Source organism: Balaenoptera ricei, chromosome X (genome assembly GCF_028023285.1).
Source record: "Balaenoptera ricei isolate mBalRic1 chromosome X, mBalRic1.hap2, whole genome shotgun sequence".
Classification (NCBI taxonomy): Eukaryota; Metazoa; Chordata; class Mammalia; order Artiodactyla; family Balaenopteridae; genus Balaenoptera; species Balaenoptera ricei.
The window spans coordinates 67,596,023-67,609,720 of NC_082660.1; the positions used below are offsets into that span (position 1 = coordinate 67,596,023).

Genomic DNA, 13,698 nt, shown 5'->3' on the forward strand with positions numbered 1-13,698 from the left:
GTTGTGAACTTGATAAACTCACTCATTAGTTCTAGGAGTTTTTGTAGATTCTTTGGATGATCTAGGTGGACAATCATGACATCTGCAAATAGAGATAATTTTACTTCTTCTTTTACAATTAGAGTGACTTGTATCTCCTTTTTTAGCCCTATTTCATGTGTTAGGACTTTCATTATGATATGGGATAGGAGTGATATGAGAGACTATATGAAGTTGTGGTTAATAAAGGAAAAAACTACTGGTAAATAGTGAGGACTTAACAGGCCAGTTAAGGTTGGAGGCCACAAATGTGTAGTCTCAGTTGTGTTATTTCTAATCAGCTGCAATTAGTATTTATAATCAGTTGTGTTATTTTTGTAGTGGTTCTCAGCAGCCTGAGTATAGAAATGGAGAAGGCAGACAGCTGGATTGAATCTGGAATTTGGATTTTTGCTGGCTAAAGCAATGGAGTTAGGGAGAAAAAAATATTGGCAAGAGAGAGGTTGAAGTATTAAGGCTTGATAGAGAAGGAAGTAACCCATGTAAAAAATTTGTTTTTACTTATATTTTTGGTATAATTCCTTTCAGTGTTTTTCTACATATGTAGATACATTTTAATACTTAAAAGTTTTTAATTAAATTAAAAATGTAATTTTATAATGTTTTCAAGGTCCATCCCATGTTGTAGCATGTATTCTTTTGGTTGCCAAATGACGTTCCATTGCATGGATATGCCACATTTTATTTATCTGCTCATCAGTAGATGGATATTAGTGATGTTTCCACTTTTTGGCTATTATGAATAATGCTGCTGTGAACATTTATGCAGTAGTTTTTGTTGGGACATATGTTTTCATTTCTCTTGGTTATATACCAAGTAGTGGAACTGCTGGGGCATACGGTAATTTTATGTTTAACATATTGAAGGACTTCCAAACTGTTTCCAAAGTGATTGCACCATTCTACACTGCCACCAGAAATGTATGAGGATTGCGATTTCTTTACATCCTCATTAACATTTGTTATCTGTCTTCTGGATTATAGCCATCCTAGTGGATATTAAATGGTATCTCATGGTTTTGATTTGTATTCCCTAATAGCTAATGATGTTAAGCATCTTTTCATGTGCTTATTGATCATTTGTATATGGAGAAATGTCTATTCAGATCCTTTGCTCATTAAAAAAGTTGTATTATCTTTTCATTTATAGAATTGTAAGAGTTCTTTATATATTCTGCATACAAGTCTCCTATCAAATATTTGATTTACAAATGTTTTCTCCCAAAAAATCACATATCGTATGCTTCTGTGGAATCATGGATTATACTGAATGTCCAGAATAGGCAAATCTATAGAGACAGAAAGCAGATTAGTGGTTTCCTAGGGGTGGGAGTGGACGAATGGGGAGTGACTGTTAATGAGTATGGGGATTCTTTTTGGGGCAATAAAATGTTCTAAAATTGATTGTGGTGATGGTTGTATGACTCTGTGAATATCCTAAAAACAACTGAATTGTATACTGTAAGTGATCAAATTACATGGTATGTGAATTATATCTCAATAAAATTTTAGAATTAAATGAACTCATACAGCTTTTCCACATAATCTTATCAATTATTCTTCAAAATAATTACTTTTAACAGTACATAATAGTTCACCATAATGATTTAATAATTTATTTCACTATTCCTCTATTGTTAGATATGTAGTTTTGTTTCCAATTTTCTGGTATTATAATAAATTAATGATGAAGGGTCATACAGTTCTCTGATTATTTCATTAAAATACATTCCTAAAATGGAGTTATCAGATAAAATTGCATGGCCCATTTAAGGTTTTGATATATGTTATATATTTTGCCCTCAAAAAATTATCTGAGATTTTAACCTTATATCAGCCGCATATAAAAGCATGTGTTTCAACGTGTTCTTGCCAATATTGTAAAAACTGGCTGCTTTAGTGGACAAAAATTGATATTTTGGGTGATTTTAATTTACATTTCTTTCTAGTGAAGTTGAATAAGTTTAAAAACTTTTCAAAAGAGAACAAAAATGTATAAAATATCTAATAATTTAGACATACATACTTCTTTTTTTCTTTTTATCTTTTTTAAACATCTTTATTGGAGTATAATTGCTTTACACTGTTGTGTTAGTTTCTGATGTATAACAAAGTGAATCAGCTATACGTATACTTATATCTCCATATCCCCTCCTTTTTGTGTCTCTCTCTCATCCTCCCTATCCCATCTCTCTAGGTGGTCACAAAACACCGAGCTGATCTCCCCACGTGATGCAGCTGCTTCCCACTAGCTATCTATTTTACATTTGGTAGTGTATATATGTCCATGCCACTCTAACTTCATCCCAGCTTACCCTTCCCTCTCCCCATGTCCTTAAGTCCATTCTCTACATCTGCGCCTTTATTCCTGTCCTGCCGCTAGGTTCTTCAGAACCATTTTTTTGTTTAGATCCCATATATATGTGCTAGCATATGGTATTTGTTTTTCTCTTTCTGACTTACTTCACTCTGTATGACAGACTCTAACTCCATCCACCTCACTACAAATAACTCAATTTCATTTCTTTCTATGGCTGAGTAATATTCCACTGTATATATGTGCCACATCTTCTTTATCCATTCATCTGTTGATGGACACTTAGGTTGCTTCCGTGTCCTGGCTATTGTAAATAGTGCTGCAATGAACATTGTGGTACATGACTCTTTTTGAGTTACGGTTTTCTCAGGGTATATGCCCAGTAGTGGGATTGCTGGGTCATATGGTAGTTGTATTTTTAGTTTTTTAAGGAACCTCCATACTGTTCTCCATAGTGGCTGTATCAACTTACATTCCCACAAACAGTATAGGAGAGTTCCCTTTTCTCCACACCCTCTCCAGCATTTATTGTTTGTAGATTTTTTTATGATGACCATTCTCACTGGTGTGAGGTAATACCTCATTGTAGTTTTGATTTGCATTTCTCTAACGATTATTGATGTTGAGCACCCTTTCATGTGTTTGTTGGCAATCTGTATATCTCCTTTGGAGAAATGTCTATTTAGGTCTTCTGTGCATCTTTGGATTGGGTTGTTTGTTTTTTTGATATTGAGCTGCATGAGCTGCCTGTATATTTTGGAGATTAATCCTTTGTTGCTTCGTTTGCAAATATTTTCTCCCATTCTGAGGCTTGTCTTTTCATCTTGTTTATGGTTTCCTTTGCTGTGCAAAAGCTTTTAAGTTTCATTAGGTCCCATTTGTTTATTTTTGTTTTTATTTCCATTTCTCTAGGAGGTGGGTCAAAAAGGATCTTGCTGTGATGTATGTCATAGACTGTTCTGCCTATGTTTTCCTCTAAGAGTTTGATAGTGTCTGACCTTACATTTAGGTCTTTAATCTATTTTGAGTTTATTTTTGTGTATGGTGTTAGGGAGTGTTCTAATTTCATTCTTTTACATGTAGATTTCCAGTTTTCCCAGCACCACTAATTGAAGAGGCTGTCTTTTCTACATTGTATATTCTTGCCTCCTTTATCAAAAATAAGTTGACCATATGTGCGTGGGTTTATCTCTGGGCTTTCTGTCCTGTTCCATGGATCTATATTTCTGTTTTTGTGCCAGTAGCATACTGTCTTGATTACTGTAGCTTTGTAGTATAGTCTGAAGTCAGGGAGCCTGATTCCTCCAGCTCTGTTTTTCTTTCTCAAGATTGCTTTGGCTATTTGGGGTCTTTTGTGTTTCCATACAAATTCTGAAATTGTTTGTTCTAGTTCTGTGAAAAATGCCATTGGTAGTTTGATAGGGATTGCACTGAATCTGTAGATTGCTTTGGGTAGTATAGTCATTTTCACAATGTTGATTCTTCCAATCCAAGAACATGGTATATTTCTCCATCTGCTTGTATCACCTTTAACTTCTTTCATCAGTGTCTTATAGTTTTCTGCATACAGGTCTTTTGTCTCCTTAGGTAGGTTTATTCCTAGGCATTTTATTCTTTTTGTTGCAATGATCCCCTTTTATGGTTGTTAGCATTTGCCTTATGTATTGAGGTGCTCCTATGCTGGGTGCATAAATATTTACAATTGTTATATCTTCTTCTTGGATTGATCCCTTGATCATTATGTAGTGTCCTTCTTTGTCTTTTGTAATAGTCTTTATTTTAAAGTCTATTTTGTCTGATGTGAGAATTGCTACCCCCCAGCTTTCTTTTGATTTGCATTTGCACGGAATATCTTTTTCCAGCCCCTCACTTTCAGTCTGTACATGTCCCTAGGTCTGAAGTGGGTCTCTTCAGACCTAGAGACACATACAGCATATATACGGGTATTGTTTTTGTATCCATTCAGCCAGTCTATAGACATACATAACTTATTCAACCATTCTCATGTTGATAGACATTCAAGTTGTTTTGTGTATGGGGCTTTTACAAACATTACTGTAGTAATTATATACATTAAAAAATTCTTCATATCTTGTTAAACGTTGAAATGATTGCCCCATTCTTCCCTCCTGTGTTCCCAAATACTTTTCTATTATTATTAGAACATGACTCTGTTATTCCCACAAAATTAATCCGTTAATTTATTTGAACAGAGTGCCCTGGGAAAACCATTGCTTAAAGTCAATTTTGCTTACCTAGGGAATCATATCAAAAATATATTTTATGCTGGGTCATATGATAGCTCTATTTTTAGTTTTTTAAGGAACCTCCATACTGTTCTCCATAGTGGTTGTATCAATTTTCATTCCCACCAACAGTGCAAGAGGGTTCCCTTTTCTCCACACCCTCTGCAGCATTTGTTCTTTGTAGATTTTCTGATGATGCCCATTCTAACTGGTGGGAGGTGATACCTCATTGTAGTTTTGATTTGCGTTTCTCTAATGATTAGTGATGTTGAGCATCCTTTCATGTGTTTGTTGGCAATCTGTGTATCTTCTTTGGAGAAATGTCTATTTAGGTCTTCTGCCCATTTTTGGATTGGGCATATACCCTGAGAAAACCATAATTCAAAAAGAGTCATGTACCACAATGTTCACTGCAGCTCTATTTACAATAGCCAGGACATGGAAGCAACCTAAGTGTACATCCACAGATGAATGGATAAAGTAGATGTGGCACATATATACAATGGAATATTACTCAGCCATTAAAAGAAATGAAATTGAGTTACTTGTAGTGAGGTGGATGGACCTAGAGTCTGTCATACAGAGTGAAGTAAGTCAGAAAGAGAAAAACAAATACCGTATGCTAACACATATATATGGAATCTAAAAAAAAAAGGTTCTGAAAAACCTAGCAGCAGGACAGGAATAAAGACACAGACGTAGAGAATGGACTTGAGGACACGGGGAGGGGGAAGGGTAAGCTGGGACGAAGTGAGAGAGTGGCATGGACATATATACACTACCAAATGTAAAACAGATAGCTAGTGGGAAGCAGCCCCATAACAGAGGGAGATCAGCTCGGTGCTTTGTGACCACCTAGAGGGGTGGGATAGGGAGGGTGGGAGGGAGACGCCAGAGGGAGGGGATATGGGGATATATGCATACGTATAGCTGATTCACTTTGTTATACAGCAGAAACTAATACAACAATGTAAAGCAATTATACTCCAATAAAGATGTTAAAAAAATAAAATGAAATCTAAAAAATATATATCTATATATTTTATGGTTTAATATTTACCCAAGATATTCTGAAAAAAAAAAGGGTTACATGGTCATATAAGTTTGGAAAAAACTTATTCCACTTTAGGGGATTCACAAAATTCCTTAGCATATTTTAAGTCTTGAGAAGTACTGCACTAAAGACAAAGTTCCATGATCTGCACACAAGAAAATAAATTCAGTCAAATAATTTCAGAGGGCTACTATACCCCCCTCTTGGAGAGTCACAAAACTTATTTGCATAATTCCTATGCTAAAGATAACTCTCTAATTTTGATACAGGGTTTCCTAAATTTATTTCACCAGGTAACTTTTTCCCCTTTAACTTCTGTTGACATTTCAAAGAATACCCATAGTAAAATGCTAAAATAAGAAAATGAGAGAGATAAGCACCATGTATATATGAAATCTAGGTTCTAGTACCATACAAGTGTCACACATTTCATCAGGGCTTTGGATAAGAAGACAGATTTAATTCTTCCCTCTTTTAAACCTTTGATTATAAGTGAAGGTGCAGTAGATATCCCAAGTCAGGTTTTTAAATGTAGTGCCATAGTGGAAAGGGCATGATCTGAGGTCAGATAGACCTGTGTTGCAATCTTAGGTTATCCACTTACTAGCTAGATAGGTGGTTTAACTTCTCTGGACTTCAGTTTTCTCATAAGTAAAATGGGAATAGTAACATTCACCTGACAGAGTTGATGTGAGGATTAAATGAGATAACATATGTAAAGTACATAGCAAAGTGACTGCCATATAGAAGGTCTTATATAGTACCTATACTGGTGCACAGCAGGGTTCTGTAAGGTAAAGAAGTGAAGACCTGAGAGCCCACAGATTGATAGGCTCCTGAATAATTGCCAGCTTTTTCATGGGAATAGAATTGGAAGGCTTATCAGATCAGAGTTTCAAGCTCCATGGTATTTTTATTACTAAAGTTTTCCTTTTAATACTGAATTACATTGGGTTTATTTACCTGTCAATGTTTCAAAGAGAAGGCTTTTTAGCTTTTCACCAGGCCAAAGAGAATCCCATGTGTAAGGCTGCCTGCCACTGATGAACAAATTAGTAGCATTTCGGGAGAGTTGGAGTGTAGGGATGGTGCTTTTTGCCTGTTAGTTGGTAAGAGTAGGTTATTAACTGACATAATGGAGTCAGGCAAAAAGAAACTATTTGTAATCTTTTTCATTTCCGAGACCTGAAATTCACTAAGACAAGGTTTATAATTCATAGTATGAAAGTAAATAACCGAAATGAGATGTATGGCTGTTCCTGGATACCCTGGGGTCTTTTAGCCAAAGTGAATAGTGTGAGTTTACAGGGAGTAAGGGAGTCTTTTTCAGTACAATACACAGGGGAATTATGTATAGAACTTCTGCTTATGTGAATAATATAAGAGGGAAGAATTCAACATCTTGTTTGCCAGGGTGATAACTTACTCCTTTTCCAGTTCTGCTCCCCAGACTGCCTCTTAGCAGTCCAGGTGGTACTCTATGTGCCTCCCTCAGAATACTGACCTGTTTGAGAGATGCAGGAAATGTGAAAACTGCTATGTTTCCGTTTCCACAGCAAGAGATGATGATCCTTCTGGATAATCTGTAAGGTTGAAAAGTGAAGTAAACAAATGTCCCTTTCTCTTGTATGGGTGGGTATTCATTTATTGGCATGTTTCTTTCTCGGTCAATCCCTGGAGGCAGCGGACATCCACAAATATCTAAAGACTGATGTGCTATATACTGAAGCATTTGTAACCAGTCTAAGCATTCACATTTCAAGAGTTGTCAGCCTGCTGTACTATGAACTAAGATTATTTTATTTGTCAGCATTATCTGATCTATAATAGTGGCTGGTATTTGACTTAAATAGCTGTGATGACAGCTCAACATCATTTGGCTTTAATAGAATGTTTTGGGTCTTGCTACTCACAAAATTACCCTGTCTTGTTATTCCACTGGACATAATTGAGATAGCTGTTATAGTACTTTAGGTGTTGGTGTGTTTCTAAAAAGGAATGAAGTATCCAGAAAATAAGAGGCTTTGGAATCAACAAGCAACATCATTTATGGTACAAATGTTCTTGTTTTCAACACCCAGCCTTTTGAGGAGCAAAGTACACTCTGAATCAGCTTACTTAATGTACAGATAATCACTTTCTTTATATTCCTTGCATAATAATGTACTTGGCACTTTGAGATAAAAAAAAAAGTTGACAGTGGTTGTCCCTTATAGTTTCTGCTTAGGACATTCTCCTTTATGAAATTGATGTGCTGTTCAGAGTGCTCCCATAAGTGTGAGGTCTGGATCCCAGAAGATAGAGGCCAGCCAGGGCGGGTTACCCTTGCCACAGCAGGCTGACAACTTCTCATGCCACTGAGTTAACCAGGCACACTCCAGAGACAAGTCTGCTTTCTTCCAGGAAGAGTGGAAAAGTAAAATGTGGCCCTTAGAACGCCTGTCTTTGGAATCATAGTGGGCACAACATTCTGTCTTGTTTGGAATCCTGGGCCTAGGGTATTCTTGCCCTTAAGTCTGAACAAAAAGCAGTTGTATTGGCCCAGCTCTTCAGTGAAGGATATACAGAGAATTACTTATGTTTGTCAAACACCTCAAAAGAGAAAAAGAGGGAGCAAGTGCTTGAGCATACATCTCATCTTACCTATACATTTCTACCAAGAAAGCAATTGATAAGTGTAAAAGACAATTCTGGAACTTCAATGCACTATTTGCCTTGTTGTTTCCTTCTGACGGTTGGCTGTTTCAGAACTTTGTAGGTATGGTTTGGTAGTGCACCTTTTCAGAAATTGGCTTTTAGTATTCTGCTGAATGGGTTTCTTTTACTCTTTACCATTGCAATCCACACTTGTATTTGGCACAGAACACTTCCCCCTAGCAATTATTTGAATTAAAATTAGCCTTGCAGACATTGAAACTTGAGCTGAAAAACTCGATTATCAACTTCCTTCATAGTTTCACTCCCAGAGGAGATTAAGCTAAAATGGCAAAGGTAGAGTCATCGCCAGGTGAGGACTAAATTGAAAGAACGCAGATACTTCAAAAAAATCAGGCTCTGCATAACAGACGACAAATGCAGAATTTAGGAAAACAATTTACTTTCTCCTTCTACCATCTGCACCTATACTGCTTTCACTACCCCCACCTGCTCTTATTGCCTATGCTGTAGTGATTTTTACCATTATTCAATAAATGTTTACTTGAACCAAGAATGATGTCATTTTAGTCTTAGTGTATGCTGGCTCAGCACTGTTTCTCTTCCTGTCTCATCCTCCTAGCTCTCCTCCCTTCCTTTAAAATCTTATATTCCTACATAAACCTTTGATACTATGGGAAGTGACCATAACAGTATATGTACACTGCTTTGTAGCCATTGGTTCTCAGAGATTGGAAAGAATAGGGAAATGGACATAATGTGGAATCTTGAAGAACTTAGGTTGAGTTATGACTGCTTTATTGCCTTACATAAGTGACTTTACCTCCTCAGCTTCAACTTTTTCATCTGTAAAATAGGGCAATACTCTCTCATTCACAGTATTTTTGTAATGCTCTTTCCTGAATTATGAGTGTCCTTTAGGTTTTATCTTTTACCCTCTGACTTTCTCTTTTCCATTTATTTCCTTGTCCACATGAATGCATGTCAACATTGCTTAGGTGATGCCAAATTTTATATTTTATCTCCTTTCCCTAGCTTTATTCTCTCTCTTTATTATCTTCTACACCATTCATGGGTTTAAACACCATCTCTATATGAATGACTCCCAGATCTCTCTACTCACTGGGACTGTTTCCAGTTATTTAAAATGTCTCCTGGCTTTAATCCTTCTTCTCCATTTCTAGTGTCACACCCCTCTGGAAGCCATTGTGACACATGCTCAACTATTTATTGCTTTTTCTGGTTCCTGTCTCTGCAAATTTCAATATATCCTGCATGCTACTACCAGAGTAACTTTTCTAAAATTTATCTTTCATTATATTAATATCACTCAAGATCATAAAATTAATATCTATTCCCTACTGTAGCAAAACTACAAAACCCTCTACCATGTGGCCATCTTACTTCTCTAATATTACTGCTCACAACCCACAATGCCCACCCAGTACATAGGAATGGATGGCCTCCTTAGTGTTCTTACCACATTCAAGTCACACTTCTTACATACAATGCCATTTCTTTCTTCCTAGCATCTACCTAGATGTTACCCATCCTAATAACATCTAGCTGAAGTCCTATTTCTTCCTCAAAACTTTCACCACTATAGCGCATACACTTACCTCCTTTATTGATACACTGATATTGATATCGATATTGTTTAAGCATCACTGACAATCACACACTTACCATGTGTACCACACAGTACTTAGCACAGGGCTAAGCTTACCTAGGCATGTAATTGCTAACATCACTTTTATAGCAATGAGCACATTAAATCTTGTGTTAGACTTGTGTGCTTTTCCTATCCTTCCGTACAACTGCAAATTCCTTGAGGGCAGAGGCCGTGTTTTATTTATCTTTATATCCCTCCACAATACCTTGTCTGAGGCATACCTTCAGGAAATACTTTCTGAATTGAACTGATTGATTGGAGACCTGGAATATTTCAGGAACATGAACCAATTCAGGGCTCAGGGTTGGACAATGCAGGTAAAGCAGTAAAATGAATATCCATGATATTACTGCATAAGTTAAGTTTTCCAGGAGCTGAGGGCATGGCCATTCCCTTCTTATCTAGAAACAGGAGGAACAAGTCTCTTGAAAAATGCCTAGGTGCTCAAAAGAGTAGCCCCTCCCTAACTCAGTATACTATGTTTCATGCTTTCAGTGATGAGACCTAGGATTCTTATTCTTGAGTAAAGGCAAATGACAAGTGTGAGAATAGGTTGTTTATAGCTTGGTGGTCAAAATGCTGGGTGGAGGTTATAAGAGGGAGCAACTGGTGTACCTAGAGAGGATATTTGAAGAAAGAAATTTGGTTCCAGGATACAGAAAGTATATTAATAAATGTAAGCTTACAGTGGATGCTAAAATATATCAATATCTTCCAAAAAAGGAAAAGAGCCATTTGGTGAAAGATATAAAGTTGTGATTATTCAGCTTGATTTCTGACTCCTCAGTATCAAATGTGATCATAGAACATCACACCTTAGAGCTGAAGATAGCTTAGAGATCGAGGAATTGAAACTGAGCTCCAGAGAACAGAAGGGACTTTCCAAAAGTCATACACTGAGCCCAGTGGCAGAGCTGGGAAATGATCCTCATGCCAGAGTATTATCCATGTTTTTCCATCATTCTATTTCTGATGAAAGAGGCACAGGAACTGAGAAGTTTTCTTTTAAATGGACCTTAAAAATGTCTACAAATTGAAAAGTAAGTAGGATCAAAGGAGAGACACTGGGTGGTACAGTGGTTTAAGGGTTTGGATTTTGGAGCCAGATTCTGTCACTGACTGGCTGTGTGACTTTGGGATTCTCTGTGCTTGAGTTTACTCATCTATAAAATGGGGGTAATTTAATATTTACAACTTAAAAAGTGATTATGACTCTTAAGTGACAGTGCCTGTAAATCACCTGGCATATAATAGTCATTCAACAAATGTTAGTTGTACCCTTGGATTCAAACAATCATCTATATGTAACTTTACTTTGCTAGGGATGCAGAAAACAACGAAATGAAGGTTATGAAGTCTCTAACTTCAAGGAGTTCCTATCCAGTCCCTTACCATTCAAACTTTTTTGGAGCCAGGTTACTTTCTTCATCACTTAGCTTGAGGTCTCCTGATTATTTGTGACATTCCTTGTACCTTCTGCCTCTTCATTCCTTGCCACCAATCCAAATGCTATCTAATCTTTAACACTCAAATTCTACCCTCTCTGTAAAGCCTTTCCTGATGAGCCCAGCCTACAGAAATCACTTTCCTTTAAGTTCCTATGGCATAAACTTTATAGTTCTACTCATTTGGTCAACATCATATCCTGTATTGTGTTTTGTCAATCAACTTTTCATATATGTGTCTTATCTCCCCAAATAAATTTAATAAATGTTAGTTTCTCCCTTTCCCTTCTCTTTTTCCTATATGATCTTGGTCAACCAGCCAGACATCCTCCCCCAGAATAGTACTGTCTTCTATATGTAGGAATGAGAGAAAACAGCCTTTTGGAAAAGAGCCACACACTTAATCATCCCAAATGTGTAATCATAAGTATATGACTCATAGGAATATCAGGTTGGTAAGATGTTAGTATAGGCCAATGTATCTTGAATTCCTATATAGAACACTGATAAAGAATTGACTGAGACTGCCTCTCGCCTTCTGAGATGGCCCACACTCTGTCTATGGAGTGTGTATCTCTCTCAATAAATCTACTTCTTTCCTATCACTTTGCCTCTTGCTGAATTCCTTCTGTGCTGAGACATAAAGAACCTGAATTACAGCAAGTCCTGAGGCCAGGTGTGCGATCTCAAAGACAGTGGGTTCAAGTCCCAATCCGGGTTTTGGCTGGGTTTGAGTCCCAGTCAGTGGGTTCAAGTCCCAATCTGAAGTGTGCGGTTTCAGCTGGCGAGCCATGAAGGGACAGTGATAAGGTAGGAAAATGTTCAGAGTCAGGTCTTGGTCCTAAATGGGCCTGTGGGACGCCAGGAGCCAGGTGTACTGGGGAGGATGCTCCACCAATGTCTGCTCATTTCTGATGGGCCAGTCAACCCCACATGCTTAATGCAGGTCCAGGACAAAATTGTTGCCGCAGGATTCGATAATCTGTACTCTTCTTGACTCTGAGGTTTTTCTCCGACATTCTATGTTTATTCCTGTTCCCTTTATTTCCCTCTCTCCCTTCTTTCTTCTTTCCTTCCTTCCTTCCTCTATCTCTCTCTCCCTCTCTCTTTTTATTTCTTGCTCTCCCCTCCCTCTAACCCTTACAAGGGCTGATCCTTCATTCCCGACTTAACAGCTAGGCCAACTCCTGCTCATCATCGACACTATGGGGGACACCTTCTGTACCATTCCTTTGTGGCAACTTTTCAGGCATTAACACCTGGTTGGGAGACTACCTTGGAAGGGGTAGCATCTAAAATCATAAGTGCCAATCTTGACCAAATTGCGTGGTGGATTTTGACATGAGAGCAGAACTTTTGGATAGCACAAGAGTTAGAGACATTACCTCAGGCTTGGGTCTGAAATGGGTCAGGCTGCATCAATCCTGACTGATACCCCTCTGGACCATATACTCCGGGATTGGGAAAGATTCAGACAACAGGAATTAAAAGAGAAAAAACTTATTAGGTTATGTAATCAGGTTTGGCCACAATATGAGTTAGGAAATTTAAAATGGGGTGAGGTACCATATGTCCAAATTTTCATGGCCTAGTATTTAGGCAATGAAACACAAAAGGAATTTAAGGCATGCATAGCTTGGAGGGATAACTCTAGGAAGGACACAGAGGACATTTTAACTGACCCACCACCCTACAGTGCCATGCAGTACACCAGGTGGGGAATGATGCTGTCCCTGAGGTAGACCCACAATGAAATTCTATTGATAGGGATAGACGGGGTCTGTTTGATAGATGGTATGAAGAAATTTACAGTAAAACCTGTTAATTATGAAAAGGTGAAAGAGGTCCAATAGGGACAGGATGAAAATCCTGCCATCTTCCAAGGGAGACTAGTGGAAGTTTTTAGGAAATATATGAACATGGATCCCTCCTCCCGTAAGGGACAGGACCTTTTGGCTATGAATTTCATAGCCCAGTCTGCCCCAGATATCAGGCGGAAAATTCAGAAAGCAACTGCTGGTCCTCAGACTCCAATGAACGATTTGCTCCTATTGGCTTATTCGGTTTTCAATAATAAGGATGTGGCTGAAAAGGCTAAATGCACCCAGATAAATATGCAAAAGGCCAAAAAGATGGCAGTGGCTTTGTCCCCTCAGAGACCACCAAAGGGGAAGCCAACTTTCCTGGGCCAATCTGGCCCTGGTGGATCACTAGGCCCACGGGTACCCAGACAGGACCAGTGTACCCTGTGTAGACAAAAGGGGTACTGG

The 13,698-nt window shown here is 37.8% G+C and overlaps 1 protein-coding gene across 3 annotated transcripts in view; it reads right to left on the reverse strand.

Moving 5' to 3' along the window:
- Positions 1-13,698, reverse strand: part of ZDHHC15 (zinc finger DHHC-type palmitoyltransferase 15) — a 122,315-nt gene that overhangs the window by 9,473 nt on the left and 99,144 nt on the right. For all 3 annotated transcript variants that reach the window (XM_059910310.1, XM_059910311.1, XM_059910312.1), the window contains one exon: positions 7,161-7,239. In XM_059910310.1, the coding sequence (XP_059766293.1) occupies positions 7,161-7,239 (79 nt within the window). The remainder of the gene's footprint in view (positions 1-7,160; positions 7,240-13,698) is intronic.